This window comes from Entelurus aequoreus, linkage group LG19 (genome assembly GCF_033978785.1).
Source record: "Entelurus aequoreus isolate RoL-2023_Sb linkage group LG19, RoL_Eaeq_v1.1, whole genome shotgun sequence".
NCBI classification, from domain to species: domain Eukaryota; kingdom Metazoa; phylum Chordata; class Actinopteri; order Syngnathiformes; family Syngnathidae; genus Entelurus; species Entelurus aequoreus.
In genome coordinates, this window is record NC_084749.1 from 25,310,959 (window position 1) to 25,338,557 (window position 27,599).

The 27,599-nt window shown below is 38.6% G+C and overlaps 1 protein-coding gene across 1 annotated transcript in view; it reads left to right on the forward strand.

The window, feature by feature from the left end:
- LOC133635472 (receptor-type tyrosine-protein phosphatase S-like) overlaps positions 1-27,599 on the forward strand; it is a 267,952-nt gene that overhangs the window by 112,826 nt on the left and 127,527 nt on the right. Inside the window, exon 5 of the mRNA XM_062028688.1 lies at positions 25,259-25,369. Coding sequence (XP_061884672.1) covers positions 25,259-25,369 — 111 coding nt within the window. The remainder of the gene's footprint in view (positions 1-25,258; positions 25,370-27,599) is intronic.

Genomic DNA, 27,599 nt, shown 5'->3' on the forward strand with positions numbered 1-27,599 from the left:
CTTGGATTTTAATGTTGTGTTTTCAAGGTTTGAAAAATGCTTGAATTTTGGGTGAAGTGCTTGGAAATGTTCATCATATTTCTCAGCAGTCTGACTCAATAGTTAGCAACCCTTCAGAGAACAGAGGAGCTTTACTGCCATGTTAAAATATATCCTAAGTATTAAGATATTAAGACCGTTTCTTCTTTCAACGTTGCAACTAAAAGGTAGATACATTATAATAGAAGTATTTCAAAATGGGTTAGAAAGGCACTCAATATAGCTGCTGATGTATGAGAAAACAATGTGTCATTTCCAGTTGTATTATTGTCTCAAAACTATTACAATATACTTACTAATGTACAGTTAATATCTGGTTACTTTTTGGTGTAACATGGTTCTGTCTACACTTATGTTAAAATGTAATAAACACGTATTCTTCTGTTGTTCGGACACTTTACATTACTTTTGGGCGATGCTACAAATTTGGGTTTCGATCAAATACCAAGTAGTTACAGGGGCAGTATTGGCCATACCAATGCTGATACTTAGAAGTAAAAAATCATTGAATGATTACATTTTTGACCACAATTGTTCAAATAAATATTTAAATTAGTTCCTTATTTCCTTTTATTAAATGAAAAACATATAACAAAGTCAATAGTGCTAAATAACTAAACAAAAGCAAAAACAACTCTTGGCTCCTATTTCATAAGTAACAAATACGATAAAAAAAATGATTTTGTGATAGTAAAAAAAAATATTGATCAAATCACTGTAGTTACTACAGTGATTAGATTTTTTTTTTTTTTTTTTTTTACAGTGTAGTATCAACCATAAACAGATGACTGTCAATATTTGTATCGATCCCCCCTCGTTTACATTCAAGAGACTGTAGCAAAAACTACTTACTATTGAATCTTATTTCCTGAGTTTGTAAACAATAACAAAAAACGACAAAATCGATTTTGTGATAGTAAGAAATATTGATCTAATTAATGTAAAAACTAACAAATACCGATTCTATACTTGGTATCATTACTGTCGAAATGTGTATCTAATTATAAAATGGGGAAAAAATAAAATGAGTTTCCTTAAAAATGAAAGCTACACGCTTGATCTGTTGGCTTTGCACGAGCCCTTACATTAGGTTGTTGTCATGTATATACGGCTCTGTGTCGCCCCCAAGAGGACAGTGGTGCATCGCTCCATCATGCCGGGAGGTTGTCGTTTTAATGAACATGATGTATGCATGGATTATGATACAAACAAACAAGTAAACAATAATAATTAATGTCATTTATTGTAAGGAATGACGTCTACATGAATTATGATACAAACAAACAAGCAAACAATAATTAATGTTATTTCTTCTAAGGAATGATGTGTACATGAAGGATGATGATACAAGCAAACAAGTAAACAACGTTTGCAAACACCAATGACATTGAATAGTCTACACAAACACCGCTTCATTTTCAATGCCCCTTTCAGTTAATGATAACTGCTGGTTCAATGTTAGGCTTAGGTTTTAGCAGATTTTCCATATTTTTCCTACAGACAGCATTTGGTGACCTCAAACAACAAGGCTATGGATTAATTCACACTGGTTTTCGCCTTTTGAAGGGTACTGGAAAAACAGGAAAATGTATCTTGAAAGTCCTTAAAAAGTACTTGAATTTGGCCATGGAAAAGGTGTACGAACCCTGAATAGAGCTTTTATCATCCCGTAATGATAATCCATGTCGTTGACACGCTCTAGCTGTGTCCCGCAAAATTAGACTGCGGCAAGTGGACAAAGGCGTCCACAACACAATGTAGCGTCCTCGTTAGCGTATAGATAATCCTCGCCTCCATGGCGGCAAAAGTTCTCTTACAAGTATTATTATAACTGGAGGACAAGGAATAGGTCATTACGCCACACTACACACCATAGGAGGATACAAAAAAGTATAGCTAACTGCTAAGATAAAGCTTTTGAATGTAAACAACGGAGGGCGGGTAATAATGATACCAAATATAAGATCAGTTAATAGTCAATACTACAGTGATTTGATTGACATTTTTTTATTATTGCAAAATAGTTAGTGGTTTCTGTTAACAAACTCGGGGAAATAACTTTCAATAGTAGATTTTGTTGTTAACCAGTAAGCTAGAGCTCGTAGATATTAACAAGGGGGTTGGGTCGATACACATTTCGACAGTAATGATACCAAGTATAGAATCGGTATTTGTTAGTTTTTACATGAATTAGATCAATATTATTTACTATCACAAAATCGATTTTGTCGTTTTTTGTTATTGTTTACAGACTCAGGAAATAAGATTCAATAGTAAGTAGTTTTTGCTACAGTCTCTTGAATGTAAACGAGGGGGGATCGATACAAATATTGACAGTAATCTGTTTATGGTTGATACTACACTGTAAAAAAATATTAATCAAATCACTGTAGTAACTACAGTGATTTGATCAATATTTTTTTTTACTATCACAAAATCGTTTTTTTTATCGTATTTGTTACTTATGAAATAGGAGCCAAGAGTTGTTTTTGCTTTTGTTTAATTATTTAGCACTATTGACTTTGTTATACGTTTTTCATGTAATAAAAGGAAATAAGGAACTAATTTAAATATTTATTTGAATAATTGTGGTCAAAAATGTAATCATTCAATGATTTTTTAACTTCTAAGTATCAGCATTGGTATGGCCAATACTGCCCCTGTAACTACTTGGTATTTGATCGAAACCCAAATGTGTAGCATCGCCCAAAAGTAATGTAAAGTCTCCGAACAACAGAAGAATACGTGTACATTTTAACATAAGTGTAGACAGAACCATGTTACACCAAAAAGTAACCAGATATTAACTGTACATTAGTAAGTATATTGTAATAGTTTTGAGTAAATAACACAACTGGAAATGACACATTGTTTTCTCATACATCAGCAGCTATATTGAGTGCCTTTCTAACCCATAATTTATCTACCTTTTAGTTGCAACGTTGACAGAAGAAACTTATGATATATTTTAACATGGCAGTAAAGCTCCTCTGTTCTCTGAAGGGTTGCTCACTTTTCCCATACTTACCGTTTTAAAGTAAATCATGTTCGGTTAATCGCTCTGAAATATGCAGCACGGTTCCTGTCTGAGTTTATCAGACCATCCGAGGGGATAAGCAGGTCAACTAGACGCCCTCTGGACGGCGGCCAGACTTTGACCAATCAAACAATCTGTCGACCTCGCACGCAGACGCTTACAATCGGATGCAAACATCTCAGGCCAGATTGCCTCTGGGCTCCAGCTTGGAATAATATTTCCAATATATTTAGAGGGCTGTTTAGCGAAACATCTGGGTGGTCAGTGGAGTAAATAGTGCCACAGCTGATAAGTCAGACGCCCTTTGAGGTGGATTTAGGTCATTGTCAATGTAAGCTGATCAACCGCTGGCGAACCAAAGCTTAGAAAGGAGGGAGCTTCATGGCCATTCAGTTGCTTATCTACAATTGTTAAGATCTTTGCTTTTGCTTTGTTTGTTTTTTCTCACTATGTTGCTTTTTTATCAAAATCCAAAAGAAACGCCACTGCTTTTGAACCAAAATACCTTTTATGTTCTCCTCCCTATTCCCCTTTGTCAATACATTTTAATCAGGCCCATAGGTGATGGTCTTCCTTTCTATAAACCTGCTTTATTAACCATAACCTGACACTAACCTATCCTAACCGTACCCTACACCCTAACCCAACCTTTAACTAGTAACCCCTTAACTCCCAACTAAAATTTCATCTTTGCTAAAGCAAATGAAGCCAACTGCTTCCTGCAGCCGCTAATAAACTGCTAACACCATAACAATCTAATCTCCCTGGAGTCCTGTGTCTTGTGATTAATGTTGATTATATGGTTTCCTACCTGGTCGCTATAAATATTCAAATGGTGCTTTCTGTTTTGCCTGGTTTTTCCAATGACTTAAAATATAGTTCATTCGTTAAAGAAAATAAACCATCAGCATATACATATTTTAAACATTGTATGTGCACATTTGTTCTGACAAACCTGCATCCTCTGCAGTGGATATTTATTACACATTTTTTGGGGGAAAAGCCCTTTTATGTAAAACACAAATGTCCACTGCAGAGGATACTGGTTTTCAGGAGAATAGGCCAAGGTACCTAAAACTACTATAACCTGCTGCCTTCTCAATGAAGTCTATTTTCAATGAGAGATTACTTAGCTATAGGGATGTAACGATATCGTCACAGTATTACAGGGTATCCTTAAATAGTCAAAAATCCAATAGTTGTAATTTTAGGCCTTAAAATGTCTAAATCTGTTTTTAAAACCGTCTCGGTCTTGTGTCTGAATTTTCCAGTATGAAGCTAACTAGCAATGCTGCCTATCGATTTCCCACACTGTACCTCCAAGTAGAGAAAGTAGTCTCTCTTGAAATAAACACTGTTAACCCGGGGTGTTCAAAGTGCGGCCCACAGCTTATTTGTTATTGTTTTTTTTGTTTAATAAATGATTAATGTTTTTACATATTACAGAACTCTGTTACCTATAATACAAACCTTATATACGGTGGTTTATAATACAGTATATTGATCTTTTAGATGTCCTTAATGCACAAAATATATCAACTAGGGCTGTCAATGTTAACACGTTAACGTATGTGATTAATAAAAAGAAATGATCGCGTTATCAAATATGAATGAAGGTTAATCACATCAAGGCTTAACCCGCAAGACGCGCTCATTGTTACACAGACTGTGATCACGATGAGAGGTGGCCAATTTTTCAAAACAGAACTTTAGATAAAACTGAGGTAACTTGTTGGTATTGCAGCGACAAATGTTCTTCACACCGGCGCACATCAAGTTTAAAATACAATCTTAATGCAAAACACGTACTCGAAAATGGCGCTGATAGCATGAATGTTAGCTACATTGTCAACAAGCAAAGCAGAACCACTGCTGATCCGTCATACAATACCTTGAAGAGGCAAAATTACAGCAAGGATGAATCAACTGTACTACACAAAGTAGAGCATCAAGTTGCAACTACTGGCTGGATGTGAATTTATTTTGCTTACTGGAGAACATTGGACATTTTTCTTCTTCCTAGAAAATAATTGGTGTCGGGGATCATGGGAGATGTACAGTAGTTTACCTTGTAACCCCACACGATCAACGTTGCCATTGGTACTCCCAAGTTCTCGTTTAATACCACCACATGCCACGGCATTATCGTGAGAATTTTAAAACGGCAATATCACAGTATTCACAATACCGTTACATCCCTATACCTATAATAAAAAAATAAAATAAATAAATAAATACGGCTTCAAGCATTGCAAACCAGGCAGAACTTTAAATTTGCCTCACACTTGCTGGTATCACATAAAATCCAACAATTTCTTCCTGAGAACCAGTGTCTGCTGCAGTGGACATTTGTTATTAGTCCATTTCTTTTGTCAGTTATAAATTTCAGAAATAAACCGCTCTTTTATGCAAAAAAAACAATGTCAACGGCAGAGGACGCGGGTTCTCAGGAGGACACTGAAGAGCTCTTCTCACTTGGTACAGCCAAGCGATGCAAGAGTTGGCAGTAGAACTCTAAAAAATACACAAAAACCTCTTACATGAATTCGATGCAGGGCAAAAGATAGCAAAAAAATAATAATTTTAAAACGAGTTTGACAACAATGTTGCTATGGGCACAAAAACAGTTTAATGCAGTGCATGCCAGCACGAGGGGTTTGAGTTAATCTCGGTCCCCTACAAATCGTGGCTCTGCCTGCAAGGGATGCATTTTACATCTAAGCAACAACTTACAGCTACATGTTAAAAAAGCCCACCAGCGAATGAATAGATAAGCTGGGTATTTTACTGTCCCTAATGGGATATTTGGCCTGCAGTCAAGCTTGTAACACAATAGACTTACAATAAACTAAGCACACAGCATAGACACATGAAACAATAGCAACAAAAAGAACAGAATGACCAAGCAGTAGGGGGTGAAACTTGAGACGAAGTGTCTCTATATACCTCTTCGGGAGGTTTGTAGACGACTTGTAGATTTAATAAGAACTTCAAGGTGTTTATTTAGCGTTTGGTTGCCAGAAGGTGCAGCCTGAACTCGATCGGTGCAGACTCCATTATCGCCTCAGCAGGTTTGTAATGTAGATACCCCGCGTCGTACGGAGACGCTACTAAATGCTTTACTGACCTCCTCTTCGAGGTCATTTTGGCTGAAAAGGCTTACAGCACTGGAGCAGACGATGTTGGCGTAAGGTCATGCTCCGGCACCGCCTTATCATCCGTGTTTGCCGTCAGTAGTAAATACAAGCCAAGACCTTAAGTCCTACTGTTGATGCATTGAGTTTTTGTTCTATGCATGGACCAAGTTGGAATACCTCTGTCATTATTGTGATACCAGCAATGGGAAGCATTTTTATGTGTCCCTACAAAAAGCCCTGTATCCTAAAGCCTTACAAGCGTCTGATCCAGTTCTAGTGATCCACTCCCTAAACCAAGTAGCTCTAACCACCACTAACTTACAACTAAACCTATGTTGTGTCTTCGTTTTTGTGTCTCCTCCAGAGGGTACCCCAATCCGAGGTAAGGTGTTTAATCATCACAATAAAAAGCCAACTAAAACAACTTAAACTGCATAACTCTACCTAACCCCCCATAACACCATCCTACTGACTAAATAGGGTGACTGTCCTGTTGGCCTCCCTTGGAACAGCAACACAAAATTAACATACATTATCATCACTGTGTCATCTGTTTGTATTCCGTGTGCTCTGTGTGTATGTGTAATGTCGTCATTATTGTTCTGTCACCTCTGTGGCATTTCTGTGTTTGTGACCTTTTCCAATCCTTGCAGAACATCTTTCATACTGTCAATAATACATCACTTTTTTCTTTAGGGGTTATTATTTTATTTCCTTTGAGCATCCGACTTTAAAATGTGTGGGTGGTGCACTGGTGATGGTTAGTTTGGGAGACTGGGCAGTGAGGTCCTTAGACCAAGCTACTGAATACAAGAAGACGACCCCCTTTTTCTCTCCCTTCTTCTCTGCTTTGATATCCTTCTGGTCTCCACGACAGCCGAGAGACACTCATGTAATGTTAATAAGCGAGTTGCTTTACAGAAATTTGCATTAATTCCCTTCTGTCTTTGACTGAGCTTCTTACAAAGATGGCCCTAGCAAAGCTCACTGAGGCTCTACTGTATGTGCTTTACTTTTTTCTTCTCATGTTGGTGGATATCAAGGCAGAAAAGGGAATAGATCCATTTTCTACGAGCTATCTAATGTGATTCAGTGTTTGCTATACAGTTTTATTATTCAGCAGGTAAGTGTGCTTTTTATGCAAAACGAGTGACTATCCAAACTGTTTGACACAAACACTTAATCTTAGGAAAGTGTGAGCTTTGTTTATTGAACATTTTCATTCTCACTCTTTATTCCATTCACTCCTTACCGGAATCAATATAAACACAGAAGTTTGCAATAACTTACATTCGGAAGGTTTCATAAATCGACTTATCGCAAAAAGCCAGGGTGACTTATGGACTCCTTGAAATTAGATGTTTAAAAACGTTTATTTTTAACAATTAAAATCCACATCAGAAAACGGTGTCCCATACAAAACTACACATGTACTGGACAAAAGGTAAGTCATTGGTGTAAACCGGAAATAGTTGCACTTCTACCCGTGTCATCACTGATTTCATGGGAGTAAAATCCCACAGACAACAATGGCATGACATGTGAGGCCTCACACTGCTTTGGCCACAATGCAATGACCGTGGGTGGTAGCAGAGTGTGCCTGAATGACAACCCTGTTACAGACGATGCAGAAGAAGGCAGATTCCATGTCCACATGGATGTCATGTCTGCAGTGTCCAGACAAAAATAAACGTGTTGTCCCATTAGTTTTTCTTTATCTGTATCGCCAACCTATACCGTTCAAATCATTGTTTCATGCTATCTTAATGGTCGCTACCATGAAGTTTTTTTTTCTCGTTTCTGCTCTTGTTATTGTAGTGGTACGCTAAACTGACTTCCATGCAGCTAGTGCGGGATTAATTACACTAAATGCCCCTAAATTGCCGACCGGACCTAGTTTCAGTCAGCCATTTGCCCCAAGTCAACTGGGATAGACGCCACTCCCATGCCGCGATGTTAACCATCGGTATAAGGCAGGGGTCGGCAACCCGCGGCTCCGGAGCCGCATGCGGCTCTTTGACCACTCTGATGCGGCTCAGCTACATACTTGCCGACCCCCCGATTTTCCCAGGAGATTTATGGATCTCAGTGTCTCTCATAAATAACTCCCAGGGAAAAAATAATCCTATTTAGACTATAAATACTAGATAAAGGGCGTGCCCTGATTGCACTGCAGTAATTGTCCTCTATAGCATTTACATACAGCGTGCCAGTCCAGCCGCATGTTGCATGTTGGTATTAATCGCACACACAGGAGACAGCAAAGCATACTTACTCATCAGCCACACAGCTTACACTGACGGTAGCCGTATCAAACAACTTTAACATTGTTACGTTACAAATATGCGCCACACTGTGAACCCACACCAAAAAAGAATGAAAAACACATTTCTGGAGAACATCTGCACTGTAACACAACATAAACACAACACAACCATTGCCCAGAATCCCATGCAGCCCTAACTCTTCCGGTCTAGATTATACACCCCGCTACCACAACCCCCCCACACATCAACCCCCCCCCCCCCCCCCCTCTCCTTGCGTTGGTTGAGCGGAAGAGTTAGGGCTGCATGGGATTCTGGGTATTGGTACCGTCAGTGTAAGATGTGTATTGGTACCGTCAGTGTCAGATGTGTATTGGTACCGTCAGTGTAAGATGTGTGGTTGCTGAACTAGTACGGAAGAGTTAGTGCTGCATGGGATTCTGGGTATTGGCACCGTCAGTGTAAGATGTGTGGTTGCTGAGGTAGTACGCCTTGCTGTCACTTACGTGTGGTCAAGCAGGTACACTGTTAGGGCAGACTGTAGAGGGCGGTGTCATCACGCTCTGATATTCGGGAGTCTCCCGGGGAAAAATGAGAGGATTGGCAAGTATGACGCTATCAAGCGCCATTCATTCAAAACTCGCGGGCTGCACTAACATCAAATGTCCACATTAAAGTGCGTGCCGGTGCGTGTGTCGGAGACCCCTGGTTCATATAGCACAAAGCATTTAAGCTCTGTATGCAGTGTTTTTCATTTTAAATTGTAAATTTTTTTTGTGGCTCCCATCACTTTCTTTAATTTGTGAAACTTGCCAAAATGGCTCTTTCAGTGGTAAAGGTTGCCGACCCCTGGTATAAGGGATTCATACATTTGATGAATGGCTATTCCATCTCTCATGAAGACTGTTAAATGTTCTTCTTCACAGTACATTAGTACTTCAACTTACAATTCTCAATTTGTTCCATGACCGAGCTCGTAACTCAAGACACTCGCATCTTAATTCAGTGTCCACTGTTGACTTATTTTAAATCAATTTAATCCGTGGCTTATGCCCCCAATGCACCACTATTCTAACATGTAACATGCATTTTGAAAAATAAAAAATAATGCGATCATATGAATAACAATACAATAGAATTCTCAGGCCAACTTGACTGTTAGTATGTTCTTAGAAGTTGCAGCTCTCATCCGAGCAGGCTTCATCAGTTCATGCTCTTAGACTTTGCTTGATCATAACTAGTCTAGATTTTGTCTGTATCATTGCGCCGCTAAGAAATAGTTTGTCTGCGCAAGCGCTTATAAAAACAACATCGCTAATATTTGGTTAATATTCAGATCACGATATGTTTAAATAGTATTGTTGGCCGGTTTTGGATGGTTATTTACAGGGTTTTGTGGACAAAATGGAGAGCCCCCATTGACTACATTGTTAGCGAACTTTTTATGTATTTATTTATTTACGACTTAGAATGTAGATTGTGAATGATAGACAGCACATCTCTGTCTACATTTTGCGTATTTCCAGTATGACTGATCTGATACTACGGTCAGAGTGCAGAAGCGTTCCCCATTGTGACGTCAATCTCCGGAAATAGCCAAAGGTATTTGTAGTGGAATATTCAACATGGCTGATTGAATTTGTGGCATTTTGTGATGTTTAAACTGTGTTTTTACATATATTGTGGATTGTAAATATGATTGGATATGGTTTAATGGATACAATGAAACGCAATTAAGCATAAAAAGTCAACTTGTTTTTCTACTATACTGGTAATTTAAAATGGCCTGAAACTCCCCCAAAGTGATCCGTTCAGGTAGCCTCAGATCCTTTTGTTATTCATTCCATGACCATAGAGCAGCAAATCTGAAGGCTTTTTACCGAGACTTGTGTTGGCTCTCGCAACCAACACGCCAAGGGTGTCCTGTGACCTTAAATAGTAGCGACTGGAGTATCTACACAGGAAAGAACATAAATAAGGGGGAAGCAGACCAAGAAGTGATTTATATATAAAAAAACATCCATTGACAAAACCTGCGGACTGACAATGATGGACGGTTTGCTTTTGTAAACACAGTGCAATGATGGACAAGGTTGCCACAACCAGTAATAAAACGTAAGGCAAAGTGATGTACAGAATCCATTTTTTTTTCAAATAAGTGTCGGGGGCATTCATAAAAAGCAAGTCTCCATAAACTAGCTAAGGCATAGAAGTGGCCAGAATAAAGTGTTTCCTAACTTGTAGGGGAAAACAGTGCTTGTCTCTAAAGAAAAACAAACAATTTAATTTTAAGTTTAGCCACAAGGTTTTCTGTGTGATTTAAAAGACAAGTTCTTATCAAGAACAATCCCCAAGTACTTATATGTCGTGACCATTTGAAGTTTATCCTTATGAGAAGTTGATATTTTTGGAATGTTCATTGGCATTTGCCATTCGAAAATAACATCACCTTAGATTTTGCTGCCTTTGGCACTAGTTTCACCTGAGTCAGCTGGGACTGAACAACATCAAAAGCAGATTTCAGGAGCTCAAAAGTTTGCGCAACAGCAGGGGATGAACAATATATGACCGTGTCATCTGCATACAAATGCAACCAACACATTATCACAGAGATTATTTACATAGATGGAAAAACAACATACCTAATACGGAACCCTGAGACACATAATTGAATAAAGGGAAGAAAGACATGCAGGACCCAGCAAACTTGAAGCGTTGGGTTCTATCGGACAGGTAATTAGAAAACCACTTTACAGCATGCTGAGATAGGCCAATCCTGTGCAGTCTGTCTGCCAAAATGATACGGACGACCGTATCAAATGCTTTTAAAAAAAGGTCAATAAATAGAGCTGCACAATATTAGATGCTATTAATACTCTAACAAGATGAGGGCGGGTACAGTCAAGGATAGTTTCGCCCTGTGGTCTGACCAGTCTATGAGCGGGAACTGAAGAAGCCTGTTCAGATGTGAGGCAAAATGTCTTCTTAGACAAACTAAACAGTCCAGTTGTTATCGATTAAAGGCCCCTGAGAATACAATCACCTGGATGAATGAGAACATATATAGACAATAGAATGTTCTACAAACAACTACAGTGGTTTTGCAATAATAATGTACCACATTTACCATGGCGAGAGACCGATGTGAAGTTGGTTTCACGTTGGTGCACGGTTGATAGCGATTGCTTTCTTTAGTTCAGTGGGTGTGGTCCTCTTCTAAGGCTGAATGTTTTGGCGCGGGCACGCAACATAATCCTTACTCAAAACGTACACTACCGTTCAAAAGTTTGGGGTCACATTGAAATGTCCTTATTTTTGAAGGAAAAGCACTGTACTTTTCAATGAAGATAACTTTAAACTAGTCTTAACTCTAAAGAAATACACTCTATACATTGCTAATGTGGTAAATGACTATTCTAGCTGCAAATGTCTGGTTTTTGGTGCAATATCTACATAGGTGTATAGAGGCCCATTTCCAGCAACTATCACTCCAGTGTTCTAATGGTACAATGTGTTTGCTCATTGGCTCAGAAGGCTAATTGATGATTAGAAAACCCTTGTGCAATCATGTTCACACATCTTTCATCTTTCACATTTTCAGCAGATTGAGTTTCTGGAGCATCACATTTGTGGGATCAATGAAACGCTCAAAATGGCCAGAAAAAGAGAACTTTCATCTGAAACTCGACAGTCTATTCTTGTTCTTAGAAATGAAGGCTATTCCACAAAATTGTTTGGGTGACCCCAAACTTTTGAACGGTAGTGTATGCTTGCAAGGTAACGCATAACAAAAAGCTGAGAAACAGCTCTTATCTCAAAATACTCGTAAGTTGAAGGATTCGTACACTGTATTGTGTATTGGAAATAATAACTATAATCGAAACACAGTAAGTTAAAAATACTGCCTTCCTAAGGCCATTTCTGTTTTAAATTACTTTATTGGGCACATTTCTATCAACTGTCTTCTTAGTTACACTTGCTTTTCAATCAAGTATGTGTTGTGATCCAGTGAGCAGTGTTTGCGTGAGAAGGTAGAGCGGGAATTAACACACAATTTAAATCCTCTGGCAGACCTTACTGGCCTTAAAGTGAGAATGAGGGAGTGAGACTGGGCCGGTTATTTTGTTGATCGCCTACAGAAATCAATCAAGGCTTGCTGGAGCACGCTAATTGAATTACACAAGTGGATCTGGCAGAGGGGTGTGGGGGTACACTTGGCAAAGCTGCTGCAAATCAGTGGCAGGCCACAACCTGGGGCAAATTACACAAATAATCACTCATGCCTCAACCCATTCTTTTCCTATTTTTCTTTTGTCTGTCGTTTCTATTTTTACTCACAAATCCTTTTTTTTCCCCCTCCCGAGTTGTTCTCTTTCTATGGGTCCTCTTTCTGCATTTCTCTCAGCTGTCTGATGCTCAGCACTGGTCTTTTTAAAATAAAAACATATAGTTAGTAAAATTACATTTTGCCTTTTTTCACCAAAGTTTTAGGAATGTTAAGTTCCTGAAACTTTTTAGTTCCTGCAGACTTCTGTGGATTGCCTTTCCACAAATCATACATATCAGGCTGATGGCGTATTGTGGAGCGGTACAGTATATTTCTACACTGATGCCACATAAATAAATAGACTACTGATTCAGAATTATTTGACTAAAATGTAAAGGGGAACTGCACTTTTTTTTTGGAATTTTGCCTACCATTCACAATCATTTTGAGTGACAAGAACACACACATCTTTTTTTTTGTAACGATTTTAAAAATGATAAAAAACGCTTGAAAAATGGGGCTAATGGTTGTCAGGGCACCGTTGTAACCTTCAAAGCCCTCTAAAACAACTTCAAAACCATCCATCAACGTTTTATTTACATAGTGCAAGTCTATGTATAATGTAGTAACAGACATGTTCATAACAATATGTACCCTTATTTTTCGGAGTATAAGTCGCTCCGGAGTATAAGTCGCATTTTTTGGGGACATTTATTTGATAAAACCCAACACCAAGAATAGACATTTTAAAGGCAATTTAAAATAAAGAATAGTGAACAACAGGCTGAATAAGTGTACATTATATGACGCATAAATAACCAACTGAGAACGTGCCTGGTATGTTAACGTAACATATTATGATAAGAGTCATTCAAATAACTATAACATATAGAACATGCTATACGTTTACCAAACAGTCTGTCACTCCTAAATCCGATGAAATCTTATACGTCTAGTCTCTTACGTGAATGAGCTAAATAATATTATTTGATATTTTACGGTAATGTGTTAATAATTTCACACATAAGTCGCTCCTGAGTATAAGTCGCACCCCGACCAAACTACGAAAACAACTGAGACTTATAATCCGAAAAATACGGTAATATGTTCAATATTTACCATATTTTGTTCATTTTAATCAATTCCGGGACTGACTTCTTTTACGCATTGATTTCCGTTTGACTACTGGCAACAATAAGGGTCCTACTTCCGGATACAAAGCGCTTGTGTGTGTTCTAATCATGGCAGACTTGGTAACAAACAACGGAGACGACTATTTTTTGGACACATAAGGATTTACAACCTTATCTTTTTTAACCTGAATGAACGAAGGATGAACTGCTGCTTCTAGAAGCGACCATGTAGAAGAGGGTGAAACATTGGCGCAGACGGAAGTCGATCGAGGGAGGTGAAAGCCACTCGAAGCTGCAAATGTGGAATTTGGAGACGAGCTATTTCGACATAAATGGCGTGCTTACCCCAAATAAACCAGAAAAAAAGGCCCCGGCCCGCTGAATCCATCGTGTGTCTGGCTAGCTGTGTACAAACAAAACATAAAATGTGGGCTAATACTTTACAGACACTGGAATATGATTGTTCTTGTTTTTCAAATTGGTGTCCTATCGCATTGTGTTGTGCATTACAAACTCAAACACGTTTCGTGTTGACGTAGAAGCGATCTTATCTTTCGCCGTAGTTAGCTTTTAATGCTATAACTGAAGCACACCGATGTGTTATTACAATAGAAAAAGAGTTCTTCAGTGTTCGCTTTTACAATAACAATGTCATTACAGCTTGGTTATTATACAGGTTACGGGACATAAATGAAGTATTGGTGACAGTTTTTTATTGCATTTTTAAAGTGATTTACAGATATAATAGATCCCTTCGGTAAATAATGAATCCATGAGGGTCAGGCGAGTGCTTGTGGTCAATTTTAGCTGTAAATAACAATACATAAAGAATAAATATCAGTGTCTAGCCTGTGGCTCACTCTGGTTAAGAGCTAATAACTACACAAATGTCACTAACTGCTGTGACAGCATGTAACAGAGTAAATAGTGAATATTTGGTGTGATATATCTCCGTTTCACTCATTCACTGCCTCCTATTTCACAATTATCCACAAACAACAAGGTCTCAGTCCCAGTAAGAAACCGGAATACTTTATATTCCTCTGTAAATACGTTTAAGAGTGTCCGTCCACTTCCTGTAGCTCCACGTACTGAAACGAATCTTGTAAAAAAATTATAAACAGCATTGAACTGCAAAGTAGTTTAAACACTACAGCTGAGTAAAACCACAAAAGTTCCCATTGTTCTTCTTGCTCTCCTTTATCAAGTAGCTCGTAATAGAAATACGAAATAGATAAGACATTAACAAGTTGCCCCACTCTCATGGTGGCTAATATTTCAAATGAATTTCATTTAGAAACTGTGTTCAACCAATCAGCGTTCGACAGCACAGCCCACCTCTCAATTGTTCCTCGGGAACGTCCCAAAGTACCTACTGGCGACTCGGAACCAAATTAGCTCCTCGTGGAACTTTATTTACCTGTGTAGTTGTTGGTGATTTTGGTCATTTACCAAGATATAATAGAACGTAAGGCCTTTTGAATTTTGTCTAATTTAGTCATATTTCAGTTTGTTTAAATGTAACACAGATTAACGTAATCAACAGCTACACCATTCCACAGCCTGCCAAACCATACCACAGCAACGACCACAGCAGTAAAGAGGCACTGAAAAGTGTGATGGCTCGGGTTGAAGTCCATCCTCGACCACGAAATGGTTAACTTCTGGTCATAAAGCGGTGATGGAAACATGACCTCCTTCCACCTCAATGCTCCTCAGTGGACCAGCCTGAAGCGAAGCGGCCTAGTTAACCAGATCTGCTTTCAAGGCATGGACAAATATCCCACACCTACGGGCCATCATTGGTTTTTTTTAAATCAAATTGATGATGTGTGCCCGCTGTAGGACCGTTTTTAGTAACCGGGATGTGTTGGTGGACAAGAAGGGGTCACTTTGAGGATGAGACTAATTGACTCAGAAGTATCATTATTACTACCAGGGGCTCTACTGAACTCAATTTGTAGGCTGTATTTATACTATTCTGAGTCTTAATGGTGCAGCATACATCATGAGTAAAGCTATACCTTCCCATCTGACCCAGAAAAAGTTGAGTAATTGCTAAGTCAATGTAATACTTCCTGTGTTTTACTGATAGTCCACGAGTCCACGTTGCCATTACAGGGACTAATAGACTGTGCATTCCAGCAATTTGTCCAATTCTACCACTACAACCAAACGTCCTCTTACATTGGTAATTACCCTAAACTACAAATTTGATTGAACTGCACTTAAAGGCCTACTGAAATGAATTTTTTTTATTTAAACGGGGATAGCAGATCCATTCTATGTGTCATACTTGATCATTTCGCGATATTGCCATATTTTTGCTGAAAGGATTTAGTAGAGAACATCGACGATAAAGTTCGCAACTTTTGGTCGCTGATAAAAAAAAGCCTTGCCTGTACCGGAAGTAGTGTGACATCGCAGGTTAAAGGGCTCCTCACATTTCCCCATTGTTTACACCAGCAGCGAGAGCGATTCGGACCGAGAAAGCGACGATTACCCCATTAATTTGAGCGAGGATGAAAGATTCGTGGATGAGGAACGTGAGAGTGAAGGACTAGAGTGCAGTGCAGGACGTATCTTTTTTCGCTCTGACCGTAACTTAGGTAAAAGGGCTCATTGGATTCCACACGTTCTCCTTTTTCTATTGTGGATCGAGGATTTGTATTTTAAACCACCTCGGATACTATATCCTCTTGAAAATGAGAGTCGAGAACGCGAAATGGACATTCACAGTGACCTTTATCTCCACGACAATACATCGGTGAAGCACTTTAGCTACGGAGCTAACGTGATAGCATCGTGTTTAAATGCAGATAGAAACAAAATAAATAAGCCCCTGACTGGAAGGATAGACAGAAGATCAACAATACTACTATCAGGAGACACCACCGAACCAAACTCTGGATCTATAACTACATGGTTAATGCTGTGCCGCCTGTCGAAGCCTAGCAATGCTGTTGCTAACGACGCCATTGAAGCTAACTTAGCTACGGGACCTCGTCAGAGCTACGATAAAAACATTAGCGCTCCACCTACGCCAGCCCTCATCTGCTCATCAACACCCGTGCTCACCTGCGTTCCAGCGATCGACGGCGTGACGAAGGACTTCACCCGATCATCGATGCAGTCGGCGGCTAGCGTCGGATAGCGCGTCTGCTATCCAGCTCAAAGACCTCCTGGTTGTGTTGCTGCAGCCAGCCGCTAATGCACCGATCCCACCTACAGCTTTCTTCTTTGCCGTCTCCATTGTTCATTAAACAAATTGCAAAAGATTCACCAACACAGATGTCCAGAATACCGTGGAATTTTGCGATTAAAACAGAGCTGTTTGTATTGTGATACAATGTGTCCCAATACTTCTGTTTCAACCATTGATGTCACGTGCAAACGTCATCATACATAGACGTTTTCAACCGGAAGTTCCCCGGGAAATTTAAAATTGCACTTTATAAGTTAACCCGGCCGTATTGGCATGTGTTGCAATGTTAAGATTCCATCATTGATATATAAACTATCAGACTGCGTGGTCGGTAGTAGTGGGTTTCAGTAGGCCTTTAATGTCCATTTAATTTGCACTTTTCAGGTTGCACAATCGTGCAAAATAAAACCGTTATGTTCGAAAGGGGACAAACATGACACCAGGCCTTGCGAAGTCCTCACCTTAGAAGTACACTACACATTTCTGTTGCCTTTCATCAGCAAAGGCTCATTCTGAGAACAGGCTGGTTGCATGTTTTAATGTGCTTGTGAAGGATAATTCTCAGCAATTATTTCAGCCCTGCATTTCCTCTTTTACAAATTTAAAACAAAAATCACTCCCACTCTGGCTAGCCTGAGTCGGCAGAGTGAAGCACAGAGTGAGACAGGTAAATGAAGTACAGTACAGTAGAGTAGAGACATATGCTAAGGCTGGAGTTTTGTGTTGACAACCGGGATAGGTACTGAATTCAGTACTTTAATAAGTACCTGCCAATGAATGAATGAATGAAACTTTTATTAGTAGATTGCACAGTATAGTACATATTCCGTACAATTGACCACTAAATGGTAACACCTGAATAAGTTTTTCAACTTGTTTAGGTCGGGGTCCAAGTTAATCAATTCATGGTAAATTGTCATGCCAAATTCTGGTATTGATTTATGTACAATCAAACAGTATCATATTTTGATACCGTTTGAGTGGTCCGAATGTATTTGATTTTATAAAGTTTAAAGAGGACAAAGCAGAAATGGAACGAAACAAACTGACATTCTAGGGAGAAACTGGGTTTGGCACGGTGCGTATAACACCAGTGGGGTATCGTGCTTCTACACCATGTGTATCTGACAGAGCGAAGCATGAAGTCTCCTAAAATAGATAAAAGTTGTTATTTATCCCTCCCTTCCTTACTGTTCCTGTTCTTCTCCATATTTCATCCCTGCTATGCTCACCCTCTCAGATTTTGAAGAATATCGTTTGAGCATTCTTGAGACAGAAGGTAGATAGATATACGAGTAATTGTCAAATCGGTTCCGATTCTCACAGTTTCCCTTTGTGTCGGCTGTTCTTTGCGTCCCGTCTACCTCCTACAGCAACTCCCCCTTCCGTCTCAGTCCTTGTCATTTTTCTTCCTGCCTTACTTTCAGGCTTGAAGTAAAAAGTAGAATATGCCAGTAGGGGCTTAGGAAATGGATAGTACCACCTGCAAGGAACAGATGAAACTTCAGCTGAAAAGATTCTCTACCTCAGTTGTAACAATGCTGGTTTCATATACCTCATAATTCTACTAACTCTAACCCAGAGTATTTTGTTTTTTCCGCTTATTTAATGCATTTGTAATCGCAATGTTTGTAGGAATCTACAGACCTTTGGAGGCTCAGTTTACACTCAAAATGACATTGTCAGCTATCCATTTTTTTTTTGAGAAGTAGTATATAGATAAGCAAGGACCTACATTTCACCTGGAGTTGAACATCACACACCTCTATTTAATGGTATTTGTGGTGCTTAAGTACACGCCTCTGAACACCAACCCACTTGCTTTACTGCTTTTTAAGATAATGCATTAAAATCAGGTCTATGCTGAATGCAGTGAGAATTTGGCATTACTATATTGATGTTTTTGGTCAGTGCCAGTAATGGCTCCCTGCTCCCTGCTGAGATACAAAAATAGAGCAAAACAAAAAGAAAATTGAATATAGATTGACTCACCATTTTTAGTTTGGCTGTAGATACTTTCTAACCATAATCACCCAAACTTCGCCCTTCCAAGCAAATTTGTCCACAGAACACAAATCACACTTTAGTTTGAATCATGTTCAAATTGTATCTTTGTAGCACCAGTAAGATCTAAACATAAAGTGAAAAAAATGGTCTATCGTATCAATTTTGGCAAAGTTCTGACTTTGTTTCCCGCTAAACTTCAGTTTCATTAAAAAAAACACAACATGTTTACGTTTCAACTAGGCCTGCTGAAATTGATGCATGACATTACGGTAATCACAAGGAAATGATCACATTATTCATGTACAGACTCGGATTAATCACTAAATTATTTCTAACCACACATGCTTATTTACCTTAACCACAGACGGTTGCCCGAAAGCAACATGTGTTCCTATCTGATCAATGACCAGGCCAATGCATAATGCCAGTACAAAGATAAGTAACTGGTTTGCTACGTGGAAAATGACCCTTCAAATACACCCCGACGAGGCTTTATATGAAACTGTTACCAAGTTTTGAGCAAAAAAAAAAAAAGTACAATAAATTAAATTAAAAATGTTCATGTACTGTATGACACTCTGACAGTAAAACTGCATTTGTGTCAAAATATACACTACCGTTCAAAAGTTTGGGGTCACATTGAAATGTCCTTATTATTGAAGGAAAAGCACTGTACTTTTCAATGAAGATAACTTTAAACTAGTCTTAACTTTAAAGAAATACACTCTATACATTGCTAATATGGTAAATGACTATTCTAGCTGCAAATGTCTGGTTTTTGGTGCAATATCTACATAGGTGTATAGAGGCCCATTTCCAGCAACTATCACTCCAGTGTTCTAATGGTACAATGTGTTTGCTCATTGGCTCAGAAGGCTAATTGATGATTAGAAAACCCTTGTGCAATCATGTTCACACATCCGAAAACAGTTTAGCTCGTTACAGAAGCTACAAAACTGACCTTCCTTTGAGCAGATTGAGTTTCTGGAGCATCACATTTGTGGGGTCAATTAAACGCTCAAAATGGCCAGAAAAAGAGAACTTTCATCTGAAACTGGACAGTCTATTCTTGTTCTTAGAAATGAAGGCTATTCCACAAAATTGTTTGGGTGACCCCAAACTTTTGAACGGTAGTGTATATATATATTGTTTCATTAGTTCAGTGTGACCCCTTTCTTAGGTTTCTTCTTTTTCCAAATCTCGGGCTTTTGGAATGTTTTTCTTGCCCGAATGTGGGTACAGATCAGTCGTTGTGGTTTGTGAAGCCCTTTTTTAGGCACTTCTGATTAAGGGGCTATACTAATAAATATTGATTGATTGATATTGAGTTAATTGAAATTATACATGCATGTAATTTACTGTGATTAATCGTGATTAATTAAAATTCAACAGTGTGATTATTCTGATTCAAACTGAATGTAGCGACAGACAGCTCTGAATATAATCCATGCACATTTTAGTATGCCCGTCCAGTCGGCTACAGTATGGTCACCCATGTATTTATATTAGTCCTGTCAAATGATTCATCTTTTAAAATCAGATTAATCACATTTATCAATCAATGTTTGTTTATATAGCCCTAAATCACAAGTGTCTCCAAGGGCTGCACAAGCCACAGCGACATCCTCGGTTCAGATCCCACATAAGGGCAAGGAAAAACTCACAACCCAGTGAGATGTCAATGTGAATGACTATGAGAAACCTTGGAGAGGACCGCAGATGTGGGTGACAGTGCCGATTTCTGCGCAGGACCGCGCGCAGAGTGGCTTTTATGCATGCGTATTTTGGTACTGCATTGACCTGATCACTGACAATATAGCAACCTACGCCTTTCAGGTAAACGCAGTTAAGGTAAAGGAGCATGTGCAGTCAAAATCAACCGGGTGATTAATCTACACCAGGCCTGGGCAATTATTTTGACTCAGGGGCCACATTTAGAGAAAACAATGTGTCTGGGGGCCGGTATATCTATTTTTAGGAACACTAATACAAAACCTCACAATAATGTCTGATTGAATGCTTAAAACGTTATGACAGACTGCCTTAAAAAAACGTAATGGAATTTTAAATTTTTCTATGAACGATAAAACACTGAATATTGACAAAATATGAATGTCACACCCCCTTTCGATCGACATATTTTACAATCAAGTGAAACGCAACAAAAATGCAACAAACAGTGAAATGTGAACGCGAAGGGTACAAAATAAACCCACCTACAATCTGATATATCACTAAGCTTTAGAACTTTGTTGGGAAAATCTCCTTCCGCGTCTGTGGAAACGCTTCCCGCCCACACTGTTTGGTGCCTCGTCTGAGCTGCTGTGATGTAGATTACCATAGTAACTAATTAGATGACCATAGTAACTAATTAGATTACCATAGTAACTAGTATATCATCCATAAGCGCAGATTCCAACCATTGAAATACTTAGTATAGTTAAAGACTTACGGTCGTTAGAAAACATGACTGCACATCATAATGGCAGCTACACTTTCCATCTTAAACATCTAAAAAAATTATTTGGGAATGTCCGGCGGGCCAGATTGAAAGGCTTAACGGGCCGCATGTGGCTCCCGGGCCTTAATTTGCCCAGGTCTGATTTACACTGATACATGATTCATGCAGTAATGTTTTGCAATTTACCGCATGAGTTAATGCATTTAATTCAACAGCTCGAATTTAAATATTTATATGATTAAAATTGTATTGTACAGTATTTCTCTGTATGTGTATGTTGTTTTGCTTACAATTGATAGAGGTCATTTTTTTTAAGATATACAACTTGGCGCTGACGCAAAATAAAATCACCCTTGGTGAAGGTTTGTGCCATCCTAGTTTTAGGTGTGTGCCCTGAAATGTAAAGCAAGTAGTTAATATACATCACAAAACATTCTAGGCGTTGGCTGGCAGATTGATGCTGCCTGCATCGACACTAACTAGCGACAGTGCGGCACTTTGTCAGGGAAGCCAAGGCTTCAATCTGTTTGCTGAAGCAGCCAGAAGCACTAATGATATCATCAGGATGTGCCGTCAACTGTGCTCTAACAAAGAATGATGTGGCGCCCGTTGTTTCACCTCGCCTCGCACAAACGCCACCCCCCTTCTTCCTCGTTCTACCTAAGCATTAGGTTGGGCTCATTTGCACATACAAGGGACCGAATCTCAAATCAGATAAGGGATAACTGGATTGTTATCACACAAACCTTTAGGGGATGTTGTAGTACTATAATACAGTATTAAAGTATGTAGAAAAAATGCATATTGTATCAAATTATTATTCTAAGTGACTCTTGGATTACCGTATTTTCTGGACTAAAAGGCGCACCGGCATATAAACCGCACCCACTAAATTTTGGAAGAAAAATAATTAAAATTCTTGTAATATCCTCTCCTACAGAGCCCCTAAAGGGACATGGAGGGAAACAATGTTTTGCGAGATCTGGCAAAAGTTTTTTTTCCTATGTCAGTGAACCGGAAGTAAAACAGACACAGCGATGGTGAACCGGAAGTGAAACAGACAACGCGATGGAGAAGTTTATTGATTTCTATTTTAGTATTGGCCTAACATATAAAGACATCAAATCGTATTATGGTCCCACAACAGAGCACAGATGATGGGTAGGCTCCCGAATGCTGTGTCTGTTTCACTTCCGGTTCACCATCGCCGTGTCTGTTTTACTTCGGGTTCACTGACATAGGAAAAAAAACTTTTGCCAGATCTCGCAAAAAGTATTGGTAGATCTCGCAAAAATATTGCGAAATCTCGCAAAACATCCATGTCCCTTTAGGGACTCCGTACTCACCGGACTATAAACCGCTGATATATACCAGTACGTTGTGAAATGAATTATTTACACAGAAATATTTAGTAAATGTTTATTTACATACCGTAATTGTTTCCAAATGGTGCCTGTAACACGGCAGTAAAACAGGGGATCAAACAAAACAGAAAAGTCATTGATGTCTTTATTTCGCTTTTAATAATATTTTGATCATTTTAGTACATTCTTTGATGTATTTGCTTAGTCTATTCCATAATTTAGCTGTAAGTAAAGAACAATCCATAGATTAGCCGCACCTGTATGTAAGCCGCGGGGTTCAAAGCTTGGGAAAAACGTAGCGGTTTATAGTCCGGAAAATACAGGACATGACCTTGTTCGGGTGTAAGCTTATTTATTTGCACAAATTAGTAGATATTATACTATATATATATATATATATATATATATATATATATATATATATATATATATATATATATATATATATATATATATATATGTATATATATATATATATATATATATATGAGCAATGCCAATGGTGCAAGTCAAAATTGTCTTGGTAAGATTTCTTGAAAAATGGCATTATGTTTAAGCTTTAAAAACTTAAAAGTGGTCTTGAAATTAGCCATCAAAAACGTATATTTAGCTATTCTTACTTGTATTGTCAAGTCTTACAACAAACTTGTGATGCTCAAAAGTAGTATTGTTTTCTTCAGAAGATATATTGCCTTACATCTCATAAAAATACTATTCAGGGGATTGTGACTTTTATTAGGTTTGTTTAGATATTTTGACTAGAAATTAGAAATACATTCTTGGTGAGATTGCAAGTTTTTCCACCTATTTAACCTAACCTATTTATTATTAGGGATGTCCGATAATATCGGACTGCTGATATTATCGTCCGATAAATGCTTTAAAATGTAATATCGGAAATTGTCGGTATCGGTTTCATAATTATCGTATCGGTTTCAAAAAGTAAAATTTATGAGTTTTAAAAACGCCACTGTGTACACGGACGTAGGGAGAGGTACAGAGCGCCAATAAACCTTAGAGTCACTTCCTTTTGCGTACCGGCCCAGTCACATAATATTTACGGCTTTTCACACACACAAATGAATGCAATGCATACTTGATCTACAGCCATACAGGTCACACTGAGGGTGACCGTATAAACAACTTTAACACTGTTACAAATATGCGCCACACTGTGAACCCACGCCAAACAAGAACGACAAACACATTTCGGGAGAACATCCGCACCGTAACACAACATAAACACAACAGAACAAATACCTCCCCCCGCATCACAACAAAATTAGGCATAATAATGTGTTAATTCCACGACTGTATATATCGGTATCGGTTGATATCGGTATCGGTAATTAAGAGTTGGACAATATCGGAATATCGGATATCGGTAAAAAAGCCATTATCGGACATCTCTATTTATTATCAAACATCTGGAATGGAAATGTGCTGTCTAAAGTAAAGTGACACCAACCGACCACAATAACTAAGTTAAGATATCAAGTCGAATGATGCGCACACGTTTGTTACTGGACACTTTCTGATACGCTTCTCCGTTGGAGACTTTGCGTCTGTACATAAAAGGTAGCTTTAATTATTTGATATTAGTTTATATTGACACACATTGTGTTTTAGACTAACATTGTTCAATTGAGGACACTTATTAGGTATGTATAGCTTTGCTAGTGTGTGCTTAGCTGTTGTGTAGCTACTAGCTCCTATGTTCACTTTTTGTACACAATTGGACTAAAATGCAAGAAAAGACAGACTGTGTGTGTTTTTTGGAGACTATTTAGATGTTAACTGGCTTTGCACAAGTAAACGCGCTGCAATGTTTGTATTTTTGCTGATATCAGATTTGGCTCATATTTTATTTGTATTTTATTGTCCACGTCTGCTCTTAAAAAAGTGTCATACAAAAATGTATTGTTTAATCCCTTTTAGTTTACAGTGTGATCTCAACACCCTTACCCAATCGCTTTCATACCACTCGCATTTATTGTTGTTGTTTTTTTTCTTTTCGAAGCGATCAAACGTCCTATATGAATCGCGTCCAACAGCGAGCGACAAATTCCCTGTGACTGATTCAGTCCGCTGTTTTATTTATTAAATTCATTCCCTTTTTATCTGCCACGCTGGAGGGGAACCCAGTTCGTCACGGCGAGCGGCATTAGAATTGCAGAGAGGACGAAATAGTCCGAGGGAATTGCGAGATGCCGCGTTTAGAGAATTGTCTGACTTCTTCGTGCACTGTCCCCGATAAACAACTAACCATGGCCCTCTCTCTCCCCCTCTCTCTCTCTCTCTGTCTTCTCTTTGCTTGTGCTTGCCTCATGTTGTCATTTCGCAGGTGCCTTGCAGATTGAGAACAGCGAGGAGACGGACCAGGGGAAGTACGAGTGCGTGGCGTCTAACGTGGAAGGCGTGCGCTACTCGTCCTCTGCTAACCTTTATGTGCGAGGTAGGGAGACAACCAGTCTTAGACCCCCCCCCCCAAAAAAAGAGTAAAATGTCAGCACAATGAAGCTCCTCTTTTAGCGTTGAGCTTAACAAATGATAATTGCTTCCCCTTCTAGCTGTAAAAAAAAATGTTTTGCAGACTAGAATTATCCCACTATTATAAATATTTCAGCGCTGATATTACTGCCTGCCCTGCTATGTAATTGCCTTTGCACTAAAACAGCCAATTGTAAAATATAAGTGATGTTTTTCTGTGTTATGATGTAACGCTCCATTTTTGTCTTCCAACGCCATGCCCCTACTCGCTTGGAAGGAAATACGTAGCGCGAGAGGCCGTATGTCTTTGCTTTATCGGCTGTGCATTTTAATTTGTAATTGTGCACCCCCGCCCCCACTCCCTCTCCATCTCAGACGTTAAAGTCTGTTAGTTTTTTTTTTGTTGTTTTTTTTCCCCCCCCAGGTACAGGATCAAAACGGTAAGTCTGGATTTTAATTGAGTGGCGAGGTATTAGTTGCCATCAATTAAAATCTTCTATTCTGAAAGCTTTCGACTGTTAAAAAAAAGATAGTCAGCATCTTTATGTTGCATAAAATAATATGCCGTTTTACGTACTTCACCCTGATATGGGGTTTCGTCTTTTCAGTAGTCATTTGGCCTGCAAGTCGGGAACATTGTGTTTCCCGTTGGTTACATGCAATGTGGACACAAGCCATCGCTCTACCACTAATGCAAAATGACAATGAATCCCTGTTTAGTGAGGTTTAACAATTTGAGGCAGATGCACTTTCGCTATGTTTTATTTATACGGCGCATATTAAATAAAGATGCCTCGGTGTCTACTCAGTTTGTTCCTTCTGCTGCGTACCAAATAACTTTGTTCCCAATAAATAATTCACGAGAATGACATTATAAATTAGGTCAGGAAGTATATTTGTACCTTGCATTGCCATCGTATCGGCCTGTGAGGCGTCAAAACTAATACGTTAGATCAGGGGTGTCCAATCGTTTTCCAGCAAGGGCCGCATAGAGAAGAATTAAAACATGCGGGGGCCACTTTGATGCATTTTATACATTTGATTTACTAATGTAGATCAATATATGGGAATATGTATGGGCAAACATCAACATTTTTCTTTGTGGTACAGATAACAAAGCAAATTAATGTAAATTGGGGCATTTTTCCCTTTTTTTTTAATCAATGTGAAACAATTAAAACATTTAATTATACAAACTTGAATTTAACTTCATGCATATTTTGTGCTTAAATTAATTGATGGGAAAGTAATGTTTTAATTATATTTTTTTCTGTGAAAAACAATAATATGATTAAAACATAAATGTTCACCTCTTCCTGACACATAGATTCCTGAAACAAGACTAGATCCCATAGTAGGGGTGCACATCAAGTCGATTCAAATCGATTCATCATTTTAAAAAATCCACTAAAGAAATTATGAAAAAAATTAGAAAATTATTACATATATATAATTTTTTTTTAAAACTTTTTATATGAATGTTTTTTTAAATACGTTTTTAGGCCATCTCCATGCAACCATAAGGAGTTTTTTTTCTAACCTGTAACCTGTTTTGAAAAGGTTTCAATATAATTATAATGCCAAATAATGCATTGCGAGAATTGTGTCGAATTGAGAAACCGATTCGAAACCGAACCGTCACCCCTTGAATCGGAATTGGATCGAATCGCTAGATGCCGAAACATTCACACCTGTATCCTGTTTTATAAGCCCAGCACTAATGCCTCACACCACGGGGACATTGGTTACAATGAGGGACATTTACCAATGTTTTCTCATCAGTGACAGAGCAGGAAGGCGCTAGGAATGTGTTAGCCTTTTAAAAATGTCATATTAAGCGCCCTTAAAATTTGACATATGCTTATTCACGCAAAGCAAACTCCCCACCCCTACACACACATACAGATACTGATCACAGGACCCTACGCTGACAACGCGATCAGCGTATAGGTAGGGACCAGCCCTGGTGTAATATCTAATCCAGTGGTTCTTACATTTTTTCACCAAGTACCACCTCAGAAAACACTTGGCTCTCAAAATACCACCATAATGACCCAACTTTATATTACAGTAGCATAGTAGGCTTAAGTATGCATTAAAAAAAGAGGCCGAGGTATGTATTTCATATTTTTGGCCACTGTAACATTACGCTGTTTGAACAGTAAGACTGTGGTTAAATATAGGAAACTAAAACA